Source organism: Hipposideros armiger, unplaced genomic scaffold, assembly GCF_001890085.2.
Source record: "Hipposideros armiger isolate ML-2016 unplaced genomic scaffold, ASM189008v1 scaffold_197, whole genome shotgun sequence".
In the NCBI taxonomy this organism is placed as follows: domain Eukaryota; kingdom Metazoa; phylum Chordata; class Mammalia; order Chiroptera; family Hipposideridae; genus Hipposideros; species Hipposideros armiger.
The window spans coordinates 600741-628058 of NW_017731547.1; the positions used below are offsets into that span (position 1 = coordinate 600741).

Genomic DNA, 27318 nt, shown 5'->3' on the forward strand with positions numbered 1-27318 from the left:
TATATATATACATATAGTCTCGGGACATGGAGTAGAGAGCGGGAACGGATTCAATGGAATTGTAATAGATAAGCATGATATCGGGGGTGGGAAGGCCATAGATGGGGGAAGGGGGTTGTTACCTGGTGAGGGTGAAAAGGGTAACTATTGTATTGTTCTGTACACCTGAAACTAACAATAAAAAAAATAAAATAAAATAAAAAAATAAAAATAAGGACAAATATAATAGCAGCAACAACAACAAAAAGTTAGTGGCAGGGTGGTCACACTATAAAAATGTCTTCATTTTACAAAATTATTCACTTAAAGGCTAGTTTATATTACACATTACTTGTGGCATGTAATGTGAATCTACAAACAAAATCAATGTTCTATCAACTTTTCAAGAAATTGTATATTTTTGAAATGTTTATTTTTAATATTGTTAAAATACCCTTTATAATTTACTCTGGTGGAGTAAAAGCTGGGTGAAAAATATTCCATGAGGAAACAGTATGTGCAAAGGTTCTGAGATGGAAATGATGTTGGTGTGTTTAAGTACAGGGGAGAACCTTTTATGCCTGTATGGCAAAAGAATGGCAACAAGGGAGATAAAGTTAGGGTAATAGGAGTGATCAGCCCAGACCAAGTCATGGAGAAGCTCCGAGGATTTCGGTAAAAGGATAATGAGCAGCAGGGGTCTGATAGAATTTCACTTATGCTTTAGGAGCCTTCTAGCTTCACCAGAGAGAATAGAGTGTAGGTGGGAAAAGACTGAAAGCCACAATTAGAGGTTGTTGATATAACCTGGATGAGAGATGATTATGCTGTAGACTAGTGTTGCCACAATGCAGATACAGAGCAGTGGTCCAATTAAAGTTATGCTGGGGGTCGTCGGAAAAGTCATGACGCATGTTTGTGACAAAAGGCACTAGTTCATTTTTGGAAGTACTAGAGTCATTCGCATCTATGTTATTGCTATGTCATTTGACAACTGACAGTTCTAGCTTCATTCTAAAAAAAATTGAGTGATTTGGTTGAGATTTGAAGATTTTACAACAAGTTGAAGATGGAAGACCAAACTGTGCATTTTTGCCATATATTACTCTTTTACTTCCATAAAGGGAAGGACGCACGTCAAGCTTATGAAAAGTTGCATAAAGTTTACGGTGACAATGCTCTACAAGAATGTCAGTGCCAACGATGGTTCATGAAATTCCATGCTGATCATTTTTATCTCAACGATGCTCCCTTTGTCAGGGAGGCCCACCGAGGTTGATATGACAAAAATAAAGGCATTGATCTAGTCAAACCAATGTTACGTGACACGGGAGATTGCAGAAACATTGAACATCCATCATTCAAGCATTCATGACCACCTGAAGAAGCTGGGATACATAAGCAAGCTCGATATTTGGGTTCCACATGAACTCAAAGAAGATAATTTGATGGCACGTATAAACATCTGCAATATGCTCATCAAACGTGAAAAAAACGATCCTTTTTTGAAGCAACTGAAAACTGGTGATGAGAAGTGGATTGTTTACAACAATGTGGTGCACAAACAGTCTTGGTCCTAACGAGACGATTTGCCTCAAATGACATCAAAAGCAGACATTCATCAGAGGAAGGTTATGCTCTCAGTGGGGTGGGATTTTAAAGGTGTCATGTTTTTTGGGCTCCTACCAAGGAACCAAACAATCAATTCCAATGTGTACTGCCAGCAATTGGACAGTTTGAACGAATCCATCATCCAGAAATGTCCAGAGCTCGTTAATTATAAAGGAGTTGTGTTCCATTGCGACCATGCAAGACCACACACAAGTTTGATCACCCGTCAAAAATTCCTGGAGCTTGGATGGGATCTGTTGCCACACCCACTATACTCGCCTGACCTTGCACCGTCAGACTTCCACTTGTTTTGCTCTCTTCAAAACTCCTTGTGTGGTATAACGTTCAATTCAAATGAGGCTGTAAATCAGCACCTTGTTCAGTTTTTCTCAAATAAAGACAGGTCCTTCTATGAATGAGGAATTATGAAGCTCACTGAAAGATGGCCAAAGGTTATCGAACAAAATGGGCAATATATCATTGATTGATCTTTGTTCTTTATATAAATAAATGACCTTTGAAAAACATAGACAAAATACATGATGACTTTTCTGACAACCCAATATTTTGCAGGCCCGACCGAGTCACAGGATTTGAAATGAATTACATGGATAATATAAGAGAAAAGTGGAATCATGGGTGATATCTGGTTTTTGACCTAAGTGAAAGAAGCCAATTTATGCAGAGGAGGAAATCAAGTATTCTTGACATGGTTTTGATATGTTTGAACTACCTGTTAGGCATCCAAAATAAGAAGATGAATAAAAGTTGTTGGATGTAAAACATGGAATACCAGCATTATCTACTTAGTATTCAAAACTATAGGATATCCGTTTCTTTTCCTTCTTCCACTAAGATGTTCGCATTTTTGAGGCTCCCCTTCCTGGGACAGGTCATATACGTATGCCTATTCCAAAAGTTTGTCACATATTTTTCTCCCTAGAAACATGGTAAATGGCAGTAATTCACACAGAACACATTAGGCACAAACTTTCTATTTTTTCCTACCATCTAGAAAAAGCCTTTTCTTTATGGTATTCTCCTTTGTGTGGGGTCAAATCACTGTTACATTCTGATAGCACTCTATGCTTTCTTTTGCATCACTTGCCACAATTTTAGTAGCTAAGTTCAAGATTTAAAAAAAATTTCCTTCTTTATATATAGAAAAGAAATTGTGTAGTTTTATATAGCTTGCTTCCTCTTTCTGGCTTCATTTTCCTTTTTACACTAGTATAGAGTTTATTGATTCTTTCAGCAAGAATCTATATGTAATAAATTCTCTTTTTTTGTTTATCTGAAAATATTTGTATTTCTGAAAATATTTTGTCTTCATTCTCAAATCATAGTTTACAGGATATTTGAAAATTTGCCTAGCACATTGAAGGTATTTTTTCCACTCTCTTGTAACATCTCTTGTTGATCAAGAGTCTGCTGCCAATTTTGTCATCCTTTAGGTATTGTCTTTGGTCCTCAGTAGCTTTGTGATACCTCCCTGATCACTGATGTTCTCAGTTTCATTTTGAATCAGCTAGCTATGAACTTGTTTTTGTTTATTCCCAACTGGTTCAGCTTTACTCAAATGGAGGGCTCATGTAAATTGAAATGTATTCAATTCTGTTAAATATCGGTCATTTATACAAAATATTGTCTCTTCCTCAGGCACTCTGCTTTCTCAAGCTGACATATGTTTAAGCTATTTATTCTATTCTTTACATCTTCCAGTATTCTCAGCAAATCAGAATTTCCCTTGGCATTTTTCAATCAATACATTCTTTTTTCTTCCATAGTGAACCCATTTTTAAAAAGGTTGTTTAAGTTATTATTATAATAACTATATTTTCATTTCCAACCTTTGTTTTTCAAATCCTCCTGTTCACTATTCAAAATAGCCTGCCCTGTTTTTATTGTAAGAATATCATTCCACCCTTTAAAATTGTTTTTGAATATTAGAAAACACTTATTTGAACGTCCTTTTCTATCTTCTTATTTTGAAAATTTTCAGGTTTACATTCTCCCTTTATTTTTGTCATCTGTTAATTTCACTCATGAAAAGACTCTTTTTCATACCCATTGTAATTTCAGTCTGAGCTGATTTTCATAGGAGTTCCACACGAGCCCTGGGTTGTGGTGGTACCTTTGTTGTACAATTCTGTGGTTACATTTACTTAGTCTCTCTGAGGTTAACTGTCAAATGCTACAATTAAACTTAATAAAAAATTATGCCTAATTTCCTATTAAGGAATTTTCACAACATTTATTCTTATCTATTTCTTTACTTTTCTGTAGAAGGTAAGAATTCAGATAGAGCTCTGTGGACAAGTTTATGGAGAATTACGCCTTCAGTGGTAGGATCACCAGCTTTGCATGACATTTCCTGCAAATATTGTATAGCTCTAGATAAAACCACCTGTCCAAGGATTATGGAATCTAATTTGTAATTTACATTAAACAAAATGGATCTTTGTTCATAACATACTAAGCCTATGGTACATACTGAGCCTACTTTTCTTATTGCCTTATAAAGATATAAATTTGTAAAATAATGTGTCTCTTTTCCAATGTTAACTTATATACAGAAAGAGAAAGAAAAAATCGATTCATTGAGCCCCTATAATTCAGCAGGTATTTTACAAATATTGCCATATTTAATTCCCACATGCATCCTTATCCCTATTATAGAAATGAGAGAAATCAGGTTGAGAGAGATTTCCCCATGGTCATACAGGCAGCAAATTGTCACTGGGGTTCATAGCATGGCTGCTCATTCCAGGGAGTGGTCTTTTTATTTTTTTACTAGTGGTTGTTTTACTGCTGCTATAAAGCATCCTGCAGAAAAATTCCTTATGTTCAGTTTACTTGGTCTTCATTGAGCAGCCAGGTCTCTAAAGCCAACTGGAACTATATTAGAAATGCCTTGTATTCCTACCTAGAGCACAGGCTTCCACATGCTGACTACCTGGCGAAAATTGTACCTGGTTTCCCCCCAGTCTGTTCTCCATCCTTGACGGTCTCTAGGTTTGCCCTGAGGACCATCATTTGCCAATACTCTCTACTCTGCTTGGCTCTGCGCTCCTATCTGGCCCAGGGCTGCCTCATGGCTCCTTCAGACTGAGTCGCTGGCCTTTTCTGAACTTTCCCATTGCTACAGCTCTGACATGAACACTGGCCCCAAAGTGCATTCATTTTCCACTACTCAGTCCATTCCTGAGTCTTTACCTCTGCAATAAGAAAAATTAAATCCTCATTTTAAACTAAGCCCTCAAATGTTAAGCACTTTACAGTTTGCCTACAATCTGGAATTGCCACTGTGATGATAACGAAAGGCTAATTGAAAATCAAGAAGTCTAAATAAAGCCTAAGGTTTATATGTAGGGAGAACAGAAAGGGACATTTGAGAGAAAGAAAGATGAGAGAAATAGAGAAGGGGGGTGCAGAGGGAGTAAAAAAATGCTGCAGCTATGACTAGCTGTGATATATCAGGGCCATTGTAGGATTATTCAAATTATAACTTTTGGTTAAGCTGACTGCTTGTGGGTTTCTCAAATGGCCTCATCTCAAAATAACTGGGAAGATGATTTTAACCAGTGGACATGCGAAATCAGTTTGTCAATATATGTTAGTAATTGGTGGAATATAAAGATACCTCTTGGATATATCTATCAATCACCTACCATCTTTGAGGTCTAATTAAAATCCAAAGTCAAATATAATTGTAATATTAAATTGATTATTCTTCATACATATTGTTATTGCTTCTATTATCATGGAAAAATCAACAATTAGTATAAAAATCTCCCTCCACCCCTCAGCGCCTTCTGAATTTTGAATATTTCAGATATGAAATCAAGAAGAAATGGTTTGTGGAAAAAAATGTATCTTAGTATATTACGATAAATTACTTTTAAAATTTTATACTGGTTTACATACCCTTTCTTTCTTTCACCAATCATTATTTTATTATGCTCTACAAATATTGTTGAAAGCCTATTATGTGTAATTACATAATGGCATTTTAAGTGGGTGTTTTATGGGGATTTTTTATCCTGTGTCGATTTAACTATAAAGTGTAAATAACCTCCCTTGATTAGGTTGTAAAAAAATTTTAGTCCCGCATATAGAGTGTGTCAAGATTTGGGGAAAATTAGAATTGAGAAACTGGTTACTAGTAAGGTAATTCAAAACAAAGTACTGCTTCCTGAATGATTTACTAAATAAAGGCAAAAATATTTTACTTGACTTTTCCTTATGGTTGTCTTAATCTTTCAATTCATTTTGCATCCATAGACACAGGCTCTGTGTTAATGTAAGCTTGAGTGGTTTATGACATATTATGTTCACAACATCTAATATGAAGAACAATAGGCTGAAATGTGCTATCAGCTGGAATTGGACTTCAAATGTAATATAGTTTAAATATACCCTATATTACTTCTTCCAATTGCTCAGAATACTCAGCTTCTATTAAACTTTGGAGTATTGGATTTCATAGAAAACAGTGTAGTCATGGATTTTTCTACACGAAAAAGGAATTCACAATAATATGACGTATATTTTCCTTTGGTTAATAAGCAGCATTAACAAAATTATATGCTTATAAAAGTTACGTTAATTGTTCTAGACATAGTTTAAAATATACACCCCATATTAAATGGAATCAACAGTATCACATAAAAATTCCAAAGAAAGTCTCATCTCTGGGTTTAAACAAATGAAACTGTCAATTACATAGGTCAAAAATGGCTTACTGTTGGTTTCATGTGATTCAACCTAACGTAATTCATTATAAAGCCTTATTTCCCAGACTCTGATATCCTGGTTTTGTGAGGAGCACTATCTTTGCATAATTACAAAGCGGTGACCATTCCTTTTTACAATTTCTCAGAATGGAAACAAATCACATATCTCTTAGAAAATCCCTATGATTTATACCCTACTACAAATGAAGAGCTAAGAAGAACAAGCTTACATTCATCAATCACCTTTTTAAAGACAGAATCACGGAATTTCCAGCCAGCTGTGTGAAAGAAGAGCAGTCGTTCTTTTTCTTTAGGTTTGCAATATTTGAGTAGTCACAATATTTGATATTTTTTCAACCTGCTATCAATTATCAACCATCTCACTAGGCATCCAGTTCTTCTAATAAACCTTTTAACCCATTAAGTAACTAAGCCAGGTATAAGGACTAAACTATTCTTCTTTAAGTCAATGATATAAGGGCTTATGCAAGTTGATAATAAGAAGATGATTCACAAAAGATTTATTATTTACCATGTATACATTAAAAAGTAAAAGTAGCATGAGATGATCTCAGGAAAGCAATGCATATTTTTGGATTAGACAGTGAAATAAAGTAAATGTGTGATAAATTGACAAATTCACATTGCCAATGTTATGAAAATAATGATGTGGCAAAAAATTAAGATGTATTTTTCATTTTTGATAAGGGGCTGCTTCCTATGGCCTGTTCATTTATTATATTTTGAATCTGAAAAATTAACCACTAGTGTTACAGGAGCCCAAAGTGAGGGGACACTAGTCACTTTCAGAATGCATATTAGAGGTTAGAAATTGCACCCAGTTTTTGCTTTCGTTTTGTTAATAGGCCTCTGTTATTAGAGAAGTAGTTGCAAGCACGTACGTGGGTTTGCCAGTAACAACTCACAATTTGTGCAAAGTTGAGTCTTCGAAACTGAGCAAATTTGCTCTCAATTTCCCGCCAGCGATTGCTGAGCTGGATCTGGGTTGGCTCCACTGCCATTGCGGCCCCATCCACAGACAAGCCCTCAGCTTGCCTACGCACTGCGTTCAGCTCCTCTTTCTTCTTCTGCAATTCCCGATCAATTTCCTATTGAGCAAAACCAATACAGGGCCCAGGGCAGTTAGCTAACCACATCAACCAACCTGCAAGCAGCACATACTTCTCTCAGAAACTGTATAGGCTCTTGTCATTTTATTTTCATTTTTCAGAATTTACAAATATGGAAGCCATCACTGTCATCTTCACCCAAGAAGCCAAATAGCATCTCAGTTATCCTTTGAATGCTCAGTTTCAGATATTCTAGTTAAGAAAATCTTTAAATCGATCTAACATTTTCTTTTCTTCTCAATTCCTCTGGTGTTCTGGGCTTGACCCAAATTGGAGTGATTACTTTTTATGTATGCGGGACCATTCACATAGAATATAATTTAGAGGGTAAATGAATGGATTATTTATTTCCTTTTTATCAAGTTTTGAGGAACTCAACAGAGAATGAAGCAAAATAAAAAGTGTAAAATAATAACGGAAAAAATCTTCAGACAATATGCAAAAGAATCTAGACAGATTTGACACTGATATGTGAAGATGTTCTGATGAAATGAATGTGCTAACATGAGAAAGAAGCCGTCCATATACCGATAAGTCATTTGTTCATCTGGAACAAAGATACACAAAGTCAATCACAATTCCACCAGAAAACGCATGACATTTCTTAATTCATTGTACATTGTCTAAAAATAAAACAGTTGATTCATTCAACATTCTATCAATCGAAAAACACTGACTACATTTACTAGACTAGAACAAAATGCAGTACAAGGAAATACATGAAACCAAAGAGAATGCTAATAGAGGAAACTGCGACATCAACATTTTAAATATGATCCACAGGTTAAGTTAAAGAAATGAAAAGGTAGCAAAAAATTCTACGATTGACATTCTAAAACAACATTACCTTTATTTTCCTTTCATCTTGGGGTTCAGGTAGGCTGGCTAATTTTTTTTCAATGTCATCCAAGCATTTCAGGAGGTCATCAGCCTGCCTCTTGTACTGATACCACTGATGAGAAATTTCTAGAGCCTTTTTTCTTCTTTGAGACCTCAAATCCTGTTCATGGTGCAGATATTATTAAAACATCAATATATATGTATAGCACACTTCTGGCTGTAGATATTTAAAAATAATCTGAGTCCCTCATCTTTTTGTATAACTTTGGTTAAGTTTACATTTACATGCTAAACATACACATAGATGATTCATTTATGTTTTTATGTGCAGGACCCATGTACATGAAGCTAAGAAACCTGAACAACCCACGGAAAGTATTTTCTCTTGGCATGTTTACACTTGTTTAGAAATCTTGTTAAGTTTAATTGACTTAACAAGACAACTAAATTATCATGTGACCTATTTGAAATAGTTTAATATATGGATACATTTGAGCTAGCTGGATACTGGCACAAACTTAATGAGTTTGTATTTGACTTTTAAAATAGGTATAAAAGAAATTCTAAAATTTATATCTTAAGCCCTGGGTTCATAAACAAATTTTTAAGTTTATATAGCCAAGTAACTACATTCATGGTTTTACAAATTCCTGTAAAAAAGTTTCATGGACCATTAATAGCTTATGATTGGAAATATAAAGTCACGTTACGTATCATATAAATTGTTTCAAGCTATATATGTAGAAGTGTGAAAACTGTATTTCTGTGAGTGTACATGAAAATGACAATTTAAATGTTATAAAAATAGTTTTTCTTTCAAGGCTGACACAGCCAACTTTTTCTTACTATACCAAATCATGCTCCAAATGCAAGATAATGCATTACTTTCTAAAGAAAAGGGATAGAATATGGTATCCAATCAACCTGATGAGATAAATAAGGGTGACTGATTTAATAAATCAACAGATGGGGGCAGGAATGAACCATCCTGCGCCTTACAACGTCTTCCCTAATCAACAGAATTGGTTGAAATGCCATTTTATGGTAACAAAAGGAAAACATAAGAGCTCAGACTACAGCTTTCATTGCTTCGGAGCAGTAGCAATTAGGGTTTCATGTACAGGTTTAACTGGAGGAAAAGAAAATAATGAATATCAAAGACCTGTTGAAATATTCATTGCATTAGAAAGTTTTGACCTTCTCTGAAATATTTCAGAAGGACTAGAATCGGAGCCACTGGGCTGGTTCACACAGTTACTGAATTGTGGCATAGATTGGTTTGGCAAGTGGAGTAGATTTCCATTAATCACTTTTAGCATATATTTGCCATAATGATTTCATTCTCCACTTTGCTTAAAATTGGGGATGTCAAATTGACTGCAGTGTACATTTCTCGTTGAATTTATAAACCTCCTGTGGAGGTAATAAATGCCCGAGATGATGAGCCAGATGGAATGCTGCTTTTTTCAAAGGTACCAAGATAACAGCCACGAAGGAGAGTGGAGCAGTGCCTTATTCGTGACACAACTCACATCTCTGCCAAGAGAAAGGGCTTGTGGTCATAAAAATCTGAAACTCCTTTTACTTCCTAAGCACAAGGTGATGTGTACTGGGTGAAGGTACTTAGAGACATCGTATCCATTTTTCAGGTATGCCAGATAACCATTAAACACTGCTGTACAGTAGGACACATATCATCATATGACCACGGTAGAAGTTTCTGAAAGCTTGGTCACCGTTGGAAGCATGAATTACACAGCTTTCTGATTTTCTGAGCACATCATGGCTTGCTCTTGCCTTCCCTCAAGGAACAGACCTTTTATATTAACTATATTTATCAGCAGTTACCTTCAGAACACCTGCTGGTCAATTAGACTTTCCTCATGGATTCTTTGCAGGCACAATATTGTGTAATTACATTCTCAGCAGTGTTTATTTGGTTGTCTGGCTATATGGGAAATGGCTTTATACTCTGATTTGCATATAGAAAGCCAATTGCATCCACATACTAGGTGGATCCACCTACACAGCTACGCAGCCGGAAGAGACTGATTTACAATGAAAAGCTCAGCCATTAACAGTGTTAGAAAATCAGCCATGCATGAAAATCGTGAATATTGCAAAGCACATCAAAAAAAGGTTATTCCATAAAACTCTTCAGGTGTCCATTCTCAGCTCAAGAACTTCCTAGATATTACTATAGAAAAATCAATACTCTATTCTGTCTTTCCTGCACAAGTCCAGATGAATCGCATGGGTACTTGAAGCAATAGACTATCATTGGTTAATATGAAAGTACCAGTTCTTCAAGGACACAAAAATTATTTTTGAGGATTCCTATGTAAATGAAAGTAGACTCTTGTCGTTGCTTAATTAGCTGCAAAGAGTGACTCTCTTCACGGCAAAATGAAACTAATTGGGAAAAAATCAAGTAGAATCCCAGATCTTATTAAACAAATATTAGGCTACCAAAAAATTGGACTGTCAATAAAATCACTAACATACAGGAAGCAGAAAGTCTAAAATATATATATTGGTTATTGTGGTAGTTATGCAAGTTTTTCAAGACACGTAAAAATAACGTATAAAAATAAACGAGATTAGAAAATTAAATGTATAAATACTATAAATGATGCATTTTACTATCTTTTTATTACTACTGAGAAAAATTTGTCCAAGCCAAAAAACTCAAACTTTGTAAGCAACACATCTTCCAAAATCAAAGACACCACTCAAAAATGTTAAATAAAGCACACACATGGAACAGAAAAAAAAAAGGTATTTCTGGTGACTAAGGCTGTTAAGCATATTTTACTGATGCACAATATATTTTACCCTACATATGAAAAGAAACCACAGGCAAGGGATATTATAATTTTAGCTCTAATACCTTGACAGCATTATGTTTTGTCTGTAACAGCTGCTGTTTTATCTTTATTTCCTCTCGCTTTCTCTCATCTGTGAGTCTTTGTTGTAAGTTGTCTCCTCTTTGCAACAATTCTTTTACAGTACCCTCATTGTCTTCACTCTGATTAAAAACAACAAGTACAGTCTTCATTTTGGTTTTTAAAAAGCTGTACATCGTTAGCAGAGATAATCAAACATGTTATTTAAACACACACAAAAAAATCCAATTGAAAACTTTCAGGGAGTGTTATTGTAAGATACTGTGCTCATGTTTTTTTTTTTACATGGTTCACTTTAACTTTTAAAAGAAGTTTCCTCCTGTTTAGCTCAAAAGGACACACTTGATAAGGGGCGTATATAGGGATACGGGGAACAAAGGTACTTCATCATTTCAGACAAGTCCTGAATTGCTGTGAAAGCATTCATTTGGCTTTGATGTTCAGTTTATTTCTAGAAATTAAAATAGTTGGGAGAAGCACACTAAACTTGACATTTATAGTGTTAACTAATCCATGTAAGAATATGGATGTGGGTGTGTGAGTGTGAGATGGCAACAGACCTTACAATTTTAACACACTCCTAAGTGAAAATATTTTGTTTTAAATTTACATTAATTTCTATCTCATAACTTCAGCTTTAAATAATCAAAATGCCCAAATTTAGGACAAATATTAGGGCATGAGTAAAAAATGATGTGCTAAATTGCTGTCACATATCGCAAATAATTTCTAAACATATGTCGTATGTGCATGTTATTTTTAAATATACAATCAAATTAGCATTAAAATATAGATTAGAAAAATGGCTTTAACATTTTCATATGCATTTTGCTTTTTTAGACTATAAAATATTTTCATTTTATGTATTTTGAATTACAGTTATTTGAGTAAGTGCTGGTCTAATATACTAGCATATGTGACAATGTGATTTTCCACGTCTACTTTCTTATCTTTGTTTCAACTCAATATATAAAAACCTTCTATCCAGCAGGTTCACCTTGGAATGGTACCCAAGGTACTCTGATGAGCTCAGAATAACAAATATCAGACAACTGTTAAAAAGTCACCTGTATGTGTGTTTATAACTATTCATGGTATTAGATGCTATACATTTAAATCTGTAATGCCTTTTTAAAACTTCCACTACACAACTGAGGAACTGTTCATTTTTCAGAATAAATGGGACTTTTCTCTGAGATTTGTCAATTACTAGTCTAATGAAGTAGTATAACATAGACATATACATTTAGAGTATGGGAAAGTACTTATTTTAATATGTCTTTAAAAAGTTTGCACTATTTCCTAGGACTGAGGACAGAAAAAGAAAGAAACAACCCCCCCCCACTTCACTGCTTTCCTTGCACCAGGTGAGAGCTAGTGGGCAGAGGTGGTGATTAGCCCAAGAGGTAAGCAGCGCTCTTTTTCACCTCGGTGCTCTCTGGTTTCTTCTTTGAGAGGAAATAGAGGTAGCCGTAACTCAGCATCTTGAAAAGCCTCCTCTTGTCTTTCTTTCCAGGAGCTGAGTTGGCAAGGCCACCAACCCCCGGACACAGGGAGTAATGATTCATGCAGCTCCAGGAAGTCAGGGCTGATACCAGCGGAACTAAGATTGGTGGAAATAGTTCTGCTATCACCTCACATGCCTATTACTTTAAATTGATGTATTGCCTTTTGATGTCATTTTCAGGCATTTTCTGAGAAGTCTTTGGCACTGACACATGTCTGAGAAGTCTCTAGCACAATATATGTGAAGCTTAAGAATGCCATATAGGTGGATGGCTGTGGAATAAGGGAAAGGAAATTGTGAAAAGGAGGTGGATGGAGAAAAAAAGTCAGTGAAAAAGGATGTGATGCAGAAATATTCAAGCCAGAGAGAAATATCAAAGATGTTTTGAAATTAATCAGGGCTCAATGACAATGTTATGAGTTTGGGAATAGCCCGCATGGTTACATTTTTTATTCCCCGTGAAATAAGCAGCATACGTTTATACATGTTTTAGACATAAACTGGACTATTTAGTCAACTTTTGGGGAAAACCACTTGTGGTAAACTTTAATAAACAGTGTTTATATTGTGTGTAATTGCCCCTTCTCTGGGGGGTGTGGGGGGGGAAGAACGTCATATTACCAAAAACATGACAAGAAAACATCAGCCATCTGTGATAGTTGAGTTTCTGATGAAATTTCTAGTTTATTTTTGGATTTGACTCTTTTTCCCCCCATTACATGTTATCCTCTGAATTTGAAAAGAGTACAGGTCAAACCAAAATTGCTGAGCTATTTATTAGCATCCGTAAGTGCTCCTCTATGACTATATCATACTACTTTGGCATTCATAATAAAAGCACAACAAGAATACTTTGCATTTGTAATAAATCATTAGAATCACAAAATGGGCAAGGTATGTTCCGAGAATTTAGTTGGAGACAAGAGTTATCTAATTTCTTTCCAAATATTTAGTCCATTTCACTCCTACTTCATTCACACTTTTATCACAACCAATTTACCATATCTTTATTGAAGTCTTCCTCTTTCAGATTCACCCCCTGCTGAATTTCAGCCTCCAGTGGTTCAAGCAATTTTTGTATATCTGAGTTAAACTGCTCCAATTCCTTCAAAGGAATGGAGGCCTAAAAAAAAAGATAGTGCTAATTTAAATCAAAATTACTTTTTATTAGAAACATAAACCAAAAAGTACATTTGTTCAACCTCCTGTTGCTAAAATAATGACATGCATTATGTTTCCTTATTATATTTTATGAAAGTGTTGAAATACAACTGGGGAAGGATCTGAGGCTGCAAATAAAGACTAACCGTTTAACATCATCAGAGCTGAACACACACGCAAGACAATTCAATTCATCATTCTGTTTTTTTTCAACAAAAGTCAATTTCCATATATTTGACTCGGCTAATTGTTAATATTCTCAAGTTGGATTTGATCTTATTGTAAATATTCTGATACAAATATCATTTGGGTAAATATGCCTTATCAGAAATTGCCTCATTCATCAAATAACGGTAACCTTAGGTGGGAATGCAGAGCTGTCTCCTTATCCTCAGGAAAACTACATGGCAATCTGCTCAGATATTTCAAATGACATTTGTAGCATGGAGAAATTGACAGGCACGCTCTCATAAGACAAACAATGCCATTAGCTTGCCTTAGAAATGCTTTCTTAGGTAGCACAAAAAATTCAAATGAATGAAAGCAAAATATTTCGCATAAAAAGACCTGAATATGTTTTCCAACCTTACAAATATCAGTTTCTTTCATTTTGAAATTCATGACTATAGTCTCGAAAACCTTTAGAATACCTTGTGTTTCTAAAGAACCCACTTAAAGAGGAGTGATGAATGATAATGTACAGAAAATCAAATATACATTTAAAAGAGTAGGCAATATTTAATTATTAAAGTTCAAACAGTTAATAAAATAAATATTTATTCTACTGATCTGTGCCCTATTTGCATTGAAACATTAGAAAATATTTTATACCTGATAGCTTTTGAAAACTCATAGATGACATAAAGAAATTTTATTGTCTTATATTATAGAACTAAACATTTTCCATTTGTAAAACCAACCCAGGGACTGCATCCATTAAGTTTGGTCCCCACCTACTCTTCTCCATCATATTCCCAGTCATAGCCTTACTCTTTATTAGATGGCATCACCTAGAGGACAATAGGGATAAGCATTCAAGGAAAAAACAAATATCTAAAGGTATCCGGTTACTAATGAAAAAGTGAATGATCAAATGCTATTCACTAGGACATGATTGTCACATGCAATATGAATAAACACTTTTCTTCTAGGCACTTCTACACATGCCAGAGAGAATTCATGGGCTCTTCATTCAAGTGACTTATTTTCAGTCCTAGTTTTTAAATCCTAATGATCATTTGTAATTTGAGATATCATATTAGGTTCTTGAACCAGTATAGTATTTTAAATATACTTAAAGGATGTTTCAGTGTCTGTATCATTAATGTACTTTTATACTTTCAAAGCATATCTTGTTCAAAGTGTTGTTCAAGTAAAAAGATTAACAGCTTTAAGAATCATAACTACACAAGATTAATATGGTGTTATTTTGTTACTGAATTGTTATTCACATTTGCTAATATGTAATAAGAGCAACTGTACTGTTCTACATTGTTTTGTGAATGTGATGATAAATAATATTTAAAATAACTTTTATTGAGTACTTGGATGTCAAAAAATAACATGATCTGTCTGTTTTTTGTTTTACTTCTATACCTGCTTCCTTTCTTAGCTCATCTTCTCTCCACATTCTCAAATACAATGGTTTCCAAGGTTCAGAACTTGGGCCTCCATACCTCTTTCTCAATTCTCTTTCCCTAGAATTGTATGATCTTCTAAAACCGAACCATAACTTTCATAATATCTCAAAAGTATTCATCATTCGCTGTGACCAACTTTTGGTTGGTCTCGATTCTCCAATAGCCAGCTGATTTCTCATTCGAAATTCAAGATGTCTACGAATGAGCTCATTATCTTTCTGCCAAACTTGCTTGCAGTACCAACTTCCCATGTTCTGTTCATGGACAACCATTTTTCTCACTCCGGCTTAAACCATGCATGGTATTGTTCTTCAACACCTCACCCTGAAGTCTCATAAACATCAAATCATTGTCAAGCCATTCACCGTGATCCACTTGCTTTCTATTTCCAGAGATATCACCTCTTCTTGTCCTCACACAGAAGCTAAGGCAATAATGTCCTTACAGGGTTATAATCTCCTTCCCACCTCACCAGCTCTATCCTGTGCACTGCGATCAGGTCAATATATTCCCAAAGCATGGCTTCATGACACTACTTCCCTGCTCAAAAAGTACAAGTAGGATATAAATCCAAACTCCAGCATGATGGTCAAGGCTTCCCCTAGTCTTGCCCCAAGAACCTTTTTAGCCTTTTATGAGCACTCCTAGTATCGACCTTCCTTGCAGGTCTATTGGTGAGCTCCTGCTATCCCTCCCTCAAAGCCCTTGGAATGCTTGTAATCTGGTGTAGAGCTGAAGCTCCTAAAGGAGAATGTCTAGATTGAATCTGAGTTCCACCATGTATTAGCTGAGGGACCCAGGACAAGTTATTTGTCCTCTTTGAGCCTCAGTTTATTTGTAACATAAGAATAAGAAGAGTATCTACTGCATAGGGTTGTTATAAGGATCAAATATGCTAGAATGCTGTCTGATATACTATAAATGCTCAATAAATACTGGTTATTATTTTCTCTCGGAACCTGTGTATGCATCTGACATACAAGAAATGCTCAATAAATACTGGCTCTTATTGTTTCCTCCCAAAATCTAAGCCATTCGTTGGCTCAGTTCAAGACTTTCATCTCTTAAGAACATATAGTTTATAAAGGAGAAAATAAATGCTTGTTAACATGGTGTTTTTATTTTACCAAGGTATTTGACAAGCTCATGAAATTCTAATGGTGAATGCAGAGGAATTGAGACTACAGTTTGGTAAAGTTATGACATTCTGAACAACAACAAAAAAAAAATCATTGATTAATTAATCTGCATCAATGTAGAGAGAGAGTGTTCTTAAGGAGGATGCCAAAGGGCTTTGCACTTGTTCTGCCCTGTGTAGTATTTTCACCAGACATTATTTGAAAACACAGAAAGCATGTAGAAAAAGCCACAAAGTAAGACAAATGAGTTCCATGAACACCTCATGAAGATGATGAATTTGTCTGTCTTTTCCAACCTTGAGTTATTCCTGTTACATATTATGCACTCATAAATGAATTATTTTTTAATTTAAGTAGAGTAGGTAGACAATATTACATTAGTTATACGAGTTTCAGGTGTACAATATAGTGATTTCCTGAAAAACTAAGTGAATAAAAACAAACATTTCACAAAGCTCCTGAATGATCAAGAATTTGAAATACCGCAATTTTTATTGTATAAAATTGAAAAGACTTGACTGATCAACACTGCATGTATGGATATATATCGATTTCTGGCCAAATGCTAGTAACCACATGATACTACCAGGGACAAAAATAATATCAGCAGATATGAATAGATTTTAAGAAACACTACTACAAAATGAATAATTATTCAAGCAAGATGATGCAAACTTAGATTTCATTAGTAAGTAGTATGCGTAGAGTCCAGCTTTCCTGATGCAAGACTACTCTGCATTTGTTAAAAAGATCATTATGCATGTTAGGAATTTGAATTATTCTGTGTGATTCCAAAGTGAACAACCAGAATCAATGGATAGGAGTTTGGAGCCTGACTTTTCATTTAATATAGGAACAACTGATTAGTGTTGCAAATTATTTTATTTTTAAAAGCACTAATTTTAAAGTAGTGACTTTCTCACTGTTGGGAGTATACAAGCAGAGGAAGAATCATTATGACTTAGGGTACATGTTAGAAATGAGGCACTTTTCACATGCACACTTCCCTAAAATTTTATCAACTTACAGTAAATTCTCTCCTCTGAATTCAAATTTTATTTATGTATAGCTTTGCAGTTAAATAGAAATATCATGCAAGGCACATAGGTAATTTTAAATGTTCGATTTGCCATATTAAAATGTAAAAATGGAATTATAATAATATATTTTAGTTCACCAATATGTCCAAAATACTATCATATAAAATTCTAGTCAATATAAAAATTATTAATAAAATATAGTACATCTACTTTTTCATATTAACACTTCAAAACCCAATGTGTGTTTTATACTTAGAGCACATCTTAATTTGAGTAGCCACATTTCAAATATTCTATAACCATATGTGGTTTGTGGCTACCTTATTGGACAGTACAGGTCAATAATAAGTTTTATAACCATTACATTGAAAAGAACCAATCGCTCATTTTTAGCTTGAAATATGTCACAGAAGTAATGTTTTACTAACAATAGTCAAAATTCTGATGTTTTATTTAGTAAATGCTAATGGATTTAGATAATTCTTATAATGACCATCTCATTCACATGCATTCATAAACGTTTTCTGAGAGGAATTTTCAGGAAACTGTCTGGGGATAGGAAAATTTATGGGAATGGGTTTGACATGTTCTATCAGGAGTCTATTCCTCATTTATGTGTAATCATAGGCTGTGTTGCAGTCTCTCTTACATATTTGAATATAATGTTACTTGACTTTCAAGGGTTTATGTTTTGTCTCACAAGCAGATTTTTAATCCGTGAAGTTGGGAATATATCTTATACTACTCTGCATTTTCCATAAAAAATATCTCTTTTCTTTTATACAGAAAAGGTATTTATATTAATTACTAGTTGTAGAACATCCAATATATTAATTGAATTAACCAGCAATCAATTTTTTTAAACCAAAATAACCACAACTACTTAACCCAGTTATTTTGGCTATGCTATTGGCCTATCAGATCAGCCATTTGACATCCATGTGATTAATATTCTGTTCAGCCACAAGGAGTTGAGAAAATGTAATGCCTTCCTTAAGAGTCACTGATTCACCATTAGGTCATGACAATTCTAATATGGAAGGCACTTTCCTGACCAATTACATTTCACATGTCACTCCTTGGTCTAGATTGTCTTTCTAATTTGGAATGCTTATGAAATGTTATAAAAGAAATGCATGTAAGCAAGAATCCATAATTTAATAGCTCACTCTTGAGTCACCCAACTTTAAGACATATAAAGTACACAATGTCTGCCTGTTCGATTCAGAATTATAAATTATTTAAAGTTGAAAGCAATGGTAGATAAATCATCTTAATTATTGTGTGAACCACTTCTATTGACTTTAAAGAAAATATATGACCATAGAAGAACCAGAATCACAATTAAATCACAGCGTTAGAAAGTGCAACACGAGATAGGTTTTAGAATACACAGAGAAGAGTCAAACAAAAGTTATAACGTCGTAGGATGAAGTACAAACCAGGCATAGGTTCTGCACAATTTTTTACTTACCTTTTTCTCTTAAGAGCTTTAGCATGACTGTGTAGTCATACAAAATACAAATAAAGTAAAACATAGGGGAGTTTAATAAAGAGATAGATAAACGGACACAAAAGAAAGAAGAGACAGAGAAACTGAGAAAGACAACACTTGGTTTTCCTTGATTTTTTAATGTTGTTTCAGGTTGCTGAACAGCTATTAATTGTGCTTCACTATATAATTTAGGATTAATAAAGTTTAAGGCTTTGTTAAAGTTTTAGCATTAAAAGGTGACTTATATAACAAGTTAACAAACAATAACAGACTGATAAAAGCAAAATCAATTACAAATTGATTCATTGTAAATTGGAAGCATTCAAAATTACTCAGATACACTTCATCATTTTTAAAAGGTAAGCTTTCTTTGGGGTAAATATTACTTCCAACGTGCATAGATACACTAACATAATAATGACTGTGTTTACACAGACAGTAAAGTAAACATTTTTTAATATGGAATATGTAATCTCAGTAATCATGATAAATGGCCACTACATTCAAATTACACTAAAGTCTAAATTGAAAATAAATAATCCAAGTGCTACAGACTGGTTTAAAATCATTTCAAATCAATCAGTCTCCTCTTTCCATTCTGTAGCTTTGAAAATTTATTTATTATTACAATATTGGTATAGAAAAAAAATAAGAAGAGTTCATGGAAACTGAAATGAATACAGTTTCAAGGACCAGTAACATCCTATAATACAAAAAAGACATACCACTGATATGATATGAAGAGTTATTAAAATCAAAATATATGGAGAGGAAAGAAAACTTACAAAGAGGAATAAGCATATTGAAAACATCTATGCAGAACAAAGATAATCAGAAAAGGTAGTTTATAGATTTATTTATTTACTCATTTTAAATTCATTAAGAGCAAACTCCAAGAAATATCAGAAATGATACTTAAAAGAAAACAAGTTTAACTTGTAATAGTGACATTTCATTGGTTGCATTTTGATATTAAGAAAGGTATTGGATTATCTTTGATCCTCTGAGGATGAACATGTAAAAATGTGGTAACTTCCCAAATTTGTGAGGCTCATTAAAGGATATTTCCTAATTAATATGTGCTTATTGATTTTGCATTGATGAGATTGATTTCATGCTCATACTTTTCAGAATTGGATACAAAATATTTTGATTGGTTAAGATATATACTGGTGGCTCAAGTGTTAGACCACTTTCTTTTAAGTAGAACTTGAATATTTTTTCTAATTCATGATTACATCAGTTTAGTAGTAGCAACAAAATAGGAAAGGATTTAACTGTAAAATATATGGGGAGAAAGATGAATTAAAAGCAAAATATAACATTTTGAACAACTCTCTTTTCTTTTTTCTCTCTTTCTCCCTCCCTTCCTCCGTTCCTCTCATTTCTTTTTTTGTTCAATTCTTTTTGCTTTTAATGCAAAGAAGTATACTGAAGTCACTGTTTTTTAAGTGAAATTAGACATGTTTTTACTAACACATGCTAGACCAACAAATATCTGATGACATAAATAGAGGTAATGAAGTGTACAGAGTCAGCATGTTGGACAAAGCAATGAACTGGGATCGACCGTCTTCTAACCAAGCTCTCTAACTGTGAGAGCTTGGGCAACTCACTAGCTCTCTCACAGCCCCCTATAAATATTTGAAAGTCTCTGGTTCAAGGAATGCTTCCTTTTGCCTCTGTTCACTGACTGGAGGAATAATTTTCCTTTTTAAAGGCTCCCAATCAGGAATCACCAAGTAGCTTTAATCATTTTAAATGCCATGCTCATAAGACCCCGTTAGTTCTAACAAATGACATTGCTCACCAAACTCAATATCTACTATGAAAATGTTTTACAAAAAGGATTTGTTAGCAAAGCTTCAGCAGAATTAACCTTGTTTTAGGAACAGCAATTTCAAATGTGGGCAAAAACATGTTGTTAATATAGAAATTCTGTTGCTAAGTTCATTTCATATTTATTTCAGTGAAATAAAATTAGCAGGCATAGTATTGCATAGTTTGGGTATTAATCTGTTATTAATACTTGAGGAGTTTAGCTGTAATTATTACACATGTAATACTCAAAAAATTATGCAATACCAACAGATCTTTACCTAACTTTTCATCTATACTTTTTGTTATAATTTGTAGAAAATTTTACCAAAAAATATATTTATATAACAAGATTAACTGTACCAATTAACGGATCCTGTTCTCGTCTATCACAGAAAGTGTTAAATTATAAATAGACTACAAAGGGGAAAAAGGTCAACATATTTATATTGATAAATGTAATTGTTGAAAGTTAGGTTTTAATTAAAATTTAAAATCCAATAAATCTTATTTTGACCTTCTAGGTCACATTGATAAGATGCATTATTTATTACCACCTGATGATTAGGAGAGCCAAGATATTTTTCTAAACTATCATTAAAGTATTTACACATTACTTTTTACATATAAAACCACTATCTAAGATAGGTTAGACCCAACCATGTGTTTGTTTTCCTGATATATTCTACATTAAATGTGAAACTCACTAGCTTTCTCATAGCCATAAAAAAATCTGAAAGTATCTGCTCCAAAAGATGATTCTTTTCGATCTTCTAACACTGACTTGGAGGTCAAAATCTTGACAATAAAACTATGAATATTTACATATATGATGCCAGATTGTACAAATCTCAACAATTTTAAGACCTATACGGAAATTAAAATATGGTATATACTACCCAAGGGCACATAAATCTTAATGAAGAATTGAAGACACAGAAAACAAGTTCACCTTTCTTCTGGTTAGTACCAATTACAGGGCCAATCATTTAACATTTCAGTTCCATAGAAAAGTGATGTATTTCTAAATCTCTAGGAGAGAACACAATCTAACTCATCAAATTATGGGTATAAGTTTCATAATATTTTTTAACCAAGTTACTGCCTATATTAATAGGATAGCTAGAAAAAGACTGTTTAATTAACATTCTTTTGAAACTAAGTATTACAATGTGACAAACATACCTTGATGCAGGTGAAACTCATATGCAGACTTTCATACTCAACTAGTCTTGAATCCTGAGTCATTTTTCAATTTATCATCTCCTTGGCCCCAATATGACATAATTGTGTTCTAGGCTACTTCTCAGTGTCTGTAGACCAGTGGTTCTCAAAGTATGGTCCCTACATCATTTGCATCTACTGTATATCACCTGGAAATTTGCTAGAAATGCACATTATCAGACCCCACCCAAGGCCTACTGAGTCATAATTGGGGGGGGCAGCAATTTGTGTCCGAGCAATTCTTCCACCAAGTACACAAGGGTTTGAGAGTCACTGCTCTAGACTGTCACTTATTTTCCATTCCCATAGATACCTGTTTACTTGAGGTACTCACGGTATCTCATCTAGACTATTGCTATGGCTTCCAAAGCATTTTCTCTACTTCCCTTCATTATTCAGTTGAATTCTCTGCACAACCACTGTTGGACTAATCTTTGGATAGTGCATAAAAAAATACATCAAGAACTCCTCATTGCCTACTGAATTAAGCATAAACTATTAGTCTGGCTGCCCTGACCTCCCCACACTGTGTCTAATCATCCTTTTCAGGCCTATCATGCACAACTAAAGCTTCATGCTCCATGCTCTATATTCTGTAAGCAAACTGAACTTACTCTCCATTGAGCACACTTGAGCTTTTTCATAGGTTTACCCAGGATTGTTATCTCTTCCATGTTGCCAGAGTGGCTGCTAAATTCACTCAGCATACACTTGTTCTCAGCCCATTACCCATGAACATATTTTGTTCTGCCATTAAACAGTAAGCTCCTTGAATCCATCACATCTTACCTAGTGATATAGGTACCATGGTACCAAACACCGTGACCTGAAATAGTACATAGTTGGTACATAGTTGGTAAGAGTTTATTCGGATTGCTGCCTTTCCCCAACCTTTCCTTCATTAATTCTTTAAGATCTACCTCAATTATCATCTTTCCCAAATTGCTGACTCCCCTCTCCATTTGGCTTCTTAGAAGATGGAGAAAGTCAGAGCTGCCATCAGCAACAGGACTAAGCAGTCAACTTATTTTTGCCTTCCTGTGTTCCTTTCTACATTTCTGTCTCCTACCACTTTCTTTTCCTGATAGTATCCCTCGCCCCACCACCATACTATGCCGCCATGTTCAGAAGGCCTAAATCAGAAAGAGTTGAGACATGGTGTCTTTCCCCACTGATTCCATCAACTTTACCAAGCGTTCTGAAATTATCACTGGTTAATTTTTATAATTCTGACCCTCCCCATTAAAACAGCCATTTCTCAAACTGACTTCACACAGATTAGGAGAGATGAATCTTTCTCAAAACCATCAGGTACTACAGATTAACCTAAATGAAATGGGAAGAGGTAGCATTTTGTGTATTTTGAGGACAGTACTTTGGACAAGCAGGACTTCCTTAAACTGGCCCACTTGATAATCTGTAAAGCTGATCCTTGCAATGGAACTGGTAAAGACGTATTCTTGGTCCCAGCCCATTCCAGCAAAGGCCAGAAAGAGAGATCAGCTATTCCTCCATTACTTTTCCCCATTAATTTCTGTTTCAACACTCAAAATTTGGCCATTCGGGGCCGGCCGAGTGGCTCAGCTGGTTAAAAGCTTGCTCAAGAGTGTGAGCTCTGAGCAACAGGGTCACCGGTTCGATTCACGGCCCAAGCTGAGCTGCCGCTGAACTGCCAACAGGTGGCAGGATGGCTCAGCTAAAAAACAAAAATTGGCCATTCAAATCTAATGTATATAACAATGGCAATAATTATTGATATGAAACAATGAGGTTTTACCATTTTATAGCTATATAATAATTTATAGATTTCATAAGGTATGCTTTTATGTATCTTAGATCATTTGATTGTCACCACAGTCTTGAGGTTAAAATGTGACAGGGATCATCTTGCTACTTTTGTAGCTCAAAATGAGGCTCGGAGGGGCAAAGGATCACGTCTAAGATCACACTCAAAGTAAGCTTTTGTGCCTTGAAGTTAAGCACTTTTTTCTTCTCGCCATATTGCTCCTCATTGATGCTTAAAATTACCGCTGCAGAGAGCTGCATCTGATGGACAAGTTCTCGGCCAATCAAATCCAAGGACCCCAATGCTCATTGCTTTCTGGGTTTTGGAATTTCTTGTCATGGACAGTCCTTGCAGGAGAGAGAGGCTTTGTATTCTTCACCATATAGTGAATGTAGGCATTGTTAGTGAGTTTTCAGAATAAATTTTTGCTCTATTCAACTGCCCTTCCTAGTTGACCTTTAAAAGAATCCTGAAATTAGTTCATATACCAAGTCTATGTTCTACCGATATTCATCCCCAACCTACTTTTATTTGTTTAGCACCACAGGTTTTCTCCTCGGTTATCCTCATCAGTGAAATCTACCCATAGACTCAACCATAAGAAGTTGGAACCATATTCCAACCCAATCTGACCTCACAGAAGCCCTAATATAATAGGAACTTGACTTTTCAATCAAAGGCCAGCCCCAGGAAATTCTAGTACTTCCAGAATTATACTACTCCATAAGCAAACACACATACAAGTCATTATGGCATCAAAAAAAGATGATTGGACTGTCTAATTTTAGAACTATCAAGAGCTAACCTAACTGGTTCTAATTTTAACTAACCTAACCCAGAAATTTTACACCATGTTCTTTAGACACAACTTGTACCTCCTGAAACTCAACATAGGAAGGAGAAAGATAAAAGAGGCAGAAATCCCACCATCCAGTAACTCTACTGTGTTCCATTTTATACATTCTGTTCTAAATAATAACTCATTTTTCTGAGGGGATGGAAGAGTTCTCCTTTTAAAAACTACTAATCTAGTTCAACTCCCTTATCTTACAAACACTAAATTGAAATTGCAGAGAAATCACATGTTCTGCATAATGCTGACCAAGTTAAGCCCAGAATTTAGTCTTCTACGTCCATTATTTCTTCCTACTATACTATGTGATTGCTGGGACTACCTCATCATTAATTGAAGGTGTACTAATGTTATGCATATTCTATGATTACAATAAATATTTAATTTTGTGTTTGTAAACAGATGTTTTTAAAGCAATTATCATTTACATCTTTGTATAGTCCCACACTCGCTAGCATAATAGATACTCACTATCACTAGTTTATAAAATTAATAAATAAGCAAAATGTCAGCTATGCTTTATCTCCATGTTTTTGGTCTCATCGTGATGATACAGCATAATTATCTCTTCAAAACCCCCAAATGGGGTCACTATTGCATACCATCATCTCTATTAATTTAGCGAAAAAGGAATACTTTAAAAATTAAAACTGTGGTTGTCTTGTCAATTAATATATAACTGAAGATACTGATTTAAAATCTCTTATGCCTTTCTTCAGTAAGGAAAACTAAAGGAGTGCATCAAATGGCTGGCATGAGGCATGATGTCTGAAAATAAACTGATAAATTCGTGCAGAATATAGAAAAAAATTCACAAACTTCTCTTGGCCACGCTAAGCCTGTCAGCATCTGTGGTGCAGGATGAATTCTACTCATTTTTCAATATCTATGAGTCACAATCTTGTGACATAATTTATCTCTACCTACTGTTGAAAGAACAAAGAAAATAATACCTCCATTTTCTCTTAAATATTCCATAGCTTAGTGAAATATATATATATATATATATATGTATATATACATATATACATATATATATACATACATTTTCAGAAGAATACAAAACTTAGCAATGAAGTATTAGCATTTCTTGTTTTCAATGAATGAAATAACCTTCAGTTGTTTAGATATCAGATTCTCTAACGATATCTCCAGAAGTCAAACAGTGTCTTTTTAAACAGCAGAGTATACACTAACAAAAATCAACAATGCTCTGAAAATAAAATTTCAGAGCCTGGCAGATATTTTTCAGGTGAAATTCACTTACTTAAAATAATATATAAATGCATAGAACTAGTTAACTTAAATATTACAAAGAAGAAGCAATGAAATAAAGCTAATACCTTTTTGTTTTGGGAAGGTGGGTTTCAAAGGGTAACTATGTTTCATGTGCATTAGTATTTAAAATTCATATCATATATCTATATATTTTAGAAATTCCTTTAAATATGCAATATTATTATATTAACAGCGATTCAGTGCAATGCTTTAGAAAATGCAGCAATTGTAAATCATGCTATTATCAAGTGTCCATATTTATCAAAATAAATTTTTAAAGGCATTCTCCTATTTTTCCAGGAATCAATACTTACCTGACATATTACATCATATTTTCTCACAAATATTTCAATATTTTTCTCATTTAAGATTATTACTAGCAATTATCTGTATATGTAAATACATACATTTCTTTTACATACAGTTTTGCATTTGAAAGCATATCATGTGTATTGAAAAATGTGTCAAACTACATTTTATAAACTTTGGAGTAATTCTTTGCATTCTGACATTGTACCAAAGAGATGTAGTTCTATAATACTGTATTTATATAATATATATATATATATATATATTTGCATGCTATCTATTAGATACTATTTTGTCTTCATGAAATATTACACAGATATAAAGGGTAATCATGCAAAAGTTCCATATCCCCTGAGTCTTCATTAAATAAATATAAAGAGACATAAAAAATTACAAAAACTAGGATTTATAAGCTTTGCAATCATTTGTTTTCATGGCTTGAGCAAGTCATTATAGCCTAATGGATTTTGTCATAGTAAATAACAGCAACTAGCAAGAGCAAGTTCAATACACACACATACACACAAGTACACAGCCATTAAGGAGGTACAAACACCCTAGATCGTGCGGGAGATGTACAAGGCCTCACTTGGGAGATGCGATCTATATTACACACAAGCAATATCATATTTGGCATAATGTGTCAATAGCGTTTTCTTTAGAGGGATGTATTTTGTGCTTTTTGTTTTTGTTGGCCTGCAGCATGCTATTTGTTACTTTGCTGTAGGTTACCCCTGAAAGTACATATGTAAACCAGTATAGAATGCAATTCTAGAATAGCTGTGGCATGAGAAAAAATGAGAGAGAGAGAGAGAGGAAGACAAGGAGGAAAGGAGGATGGGAGGGGTGGGGAAGGGAGGGAGGGA

At 34.3% G+C, this 27318-nt stretch overlaps 1 protein-coding gene across 1 annotated transcript in view; it reads right to left on the reverse strand.

The window, feature by feature from the left end:
- The window catches only part of LOC109388440 (dystrophin), a 1592311-nt gene that overhangs the window by 600016 nt on the left and 964977 nt on the right, over positions 1-27318 (reverse strand). Inside the window, exons 38-41 of the mRNA XM_019653146.1 lie at positions 13710-13832; positions 11187-11324; positions 8304-8456; positions 7253-7435 (exon numbers count right to left, since the gene is read on the reverse strand). Coding sequence (XP_019508691.1) covers positions 7253-7435; positions 8304-8456; positions 11187-11324; positions 13710-13832 — 597 coding nt within the window. The remainder of the gene's footprint in view (positions 1-7252; positions 7436-8303; positions 8457-11186; positions 11325-13709; positions 13833-27318) is intronic.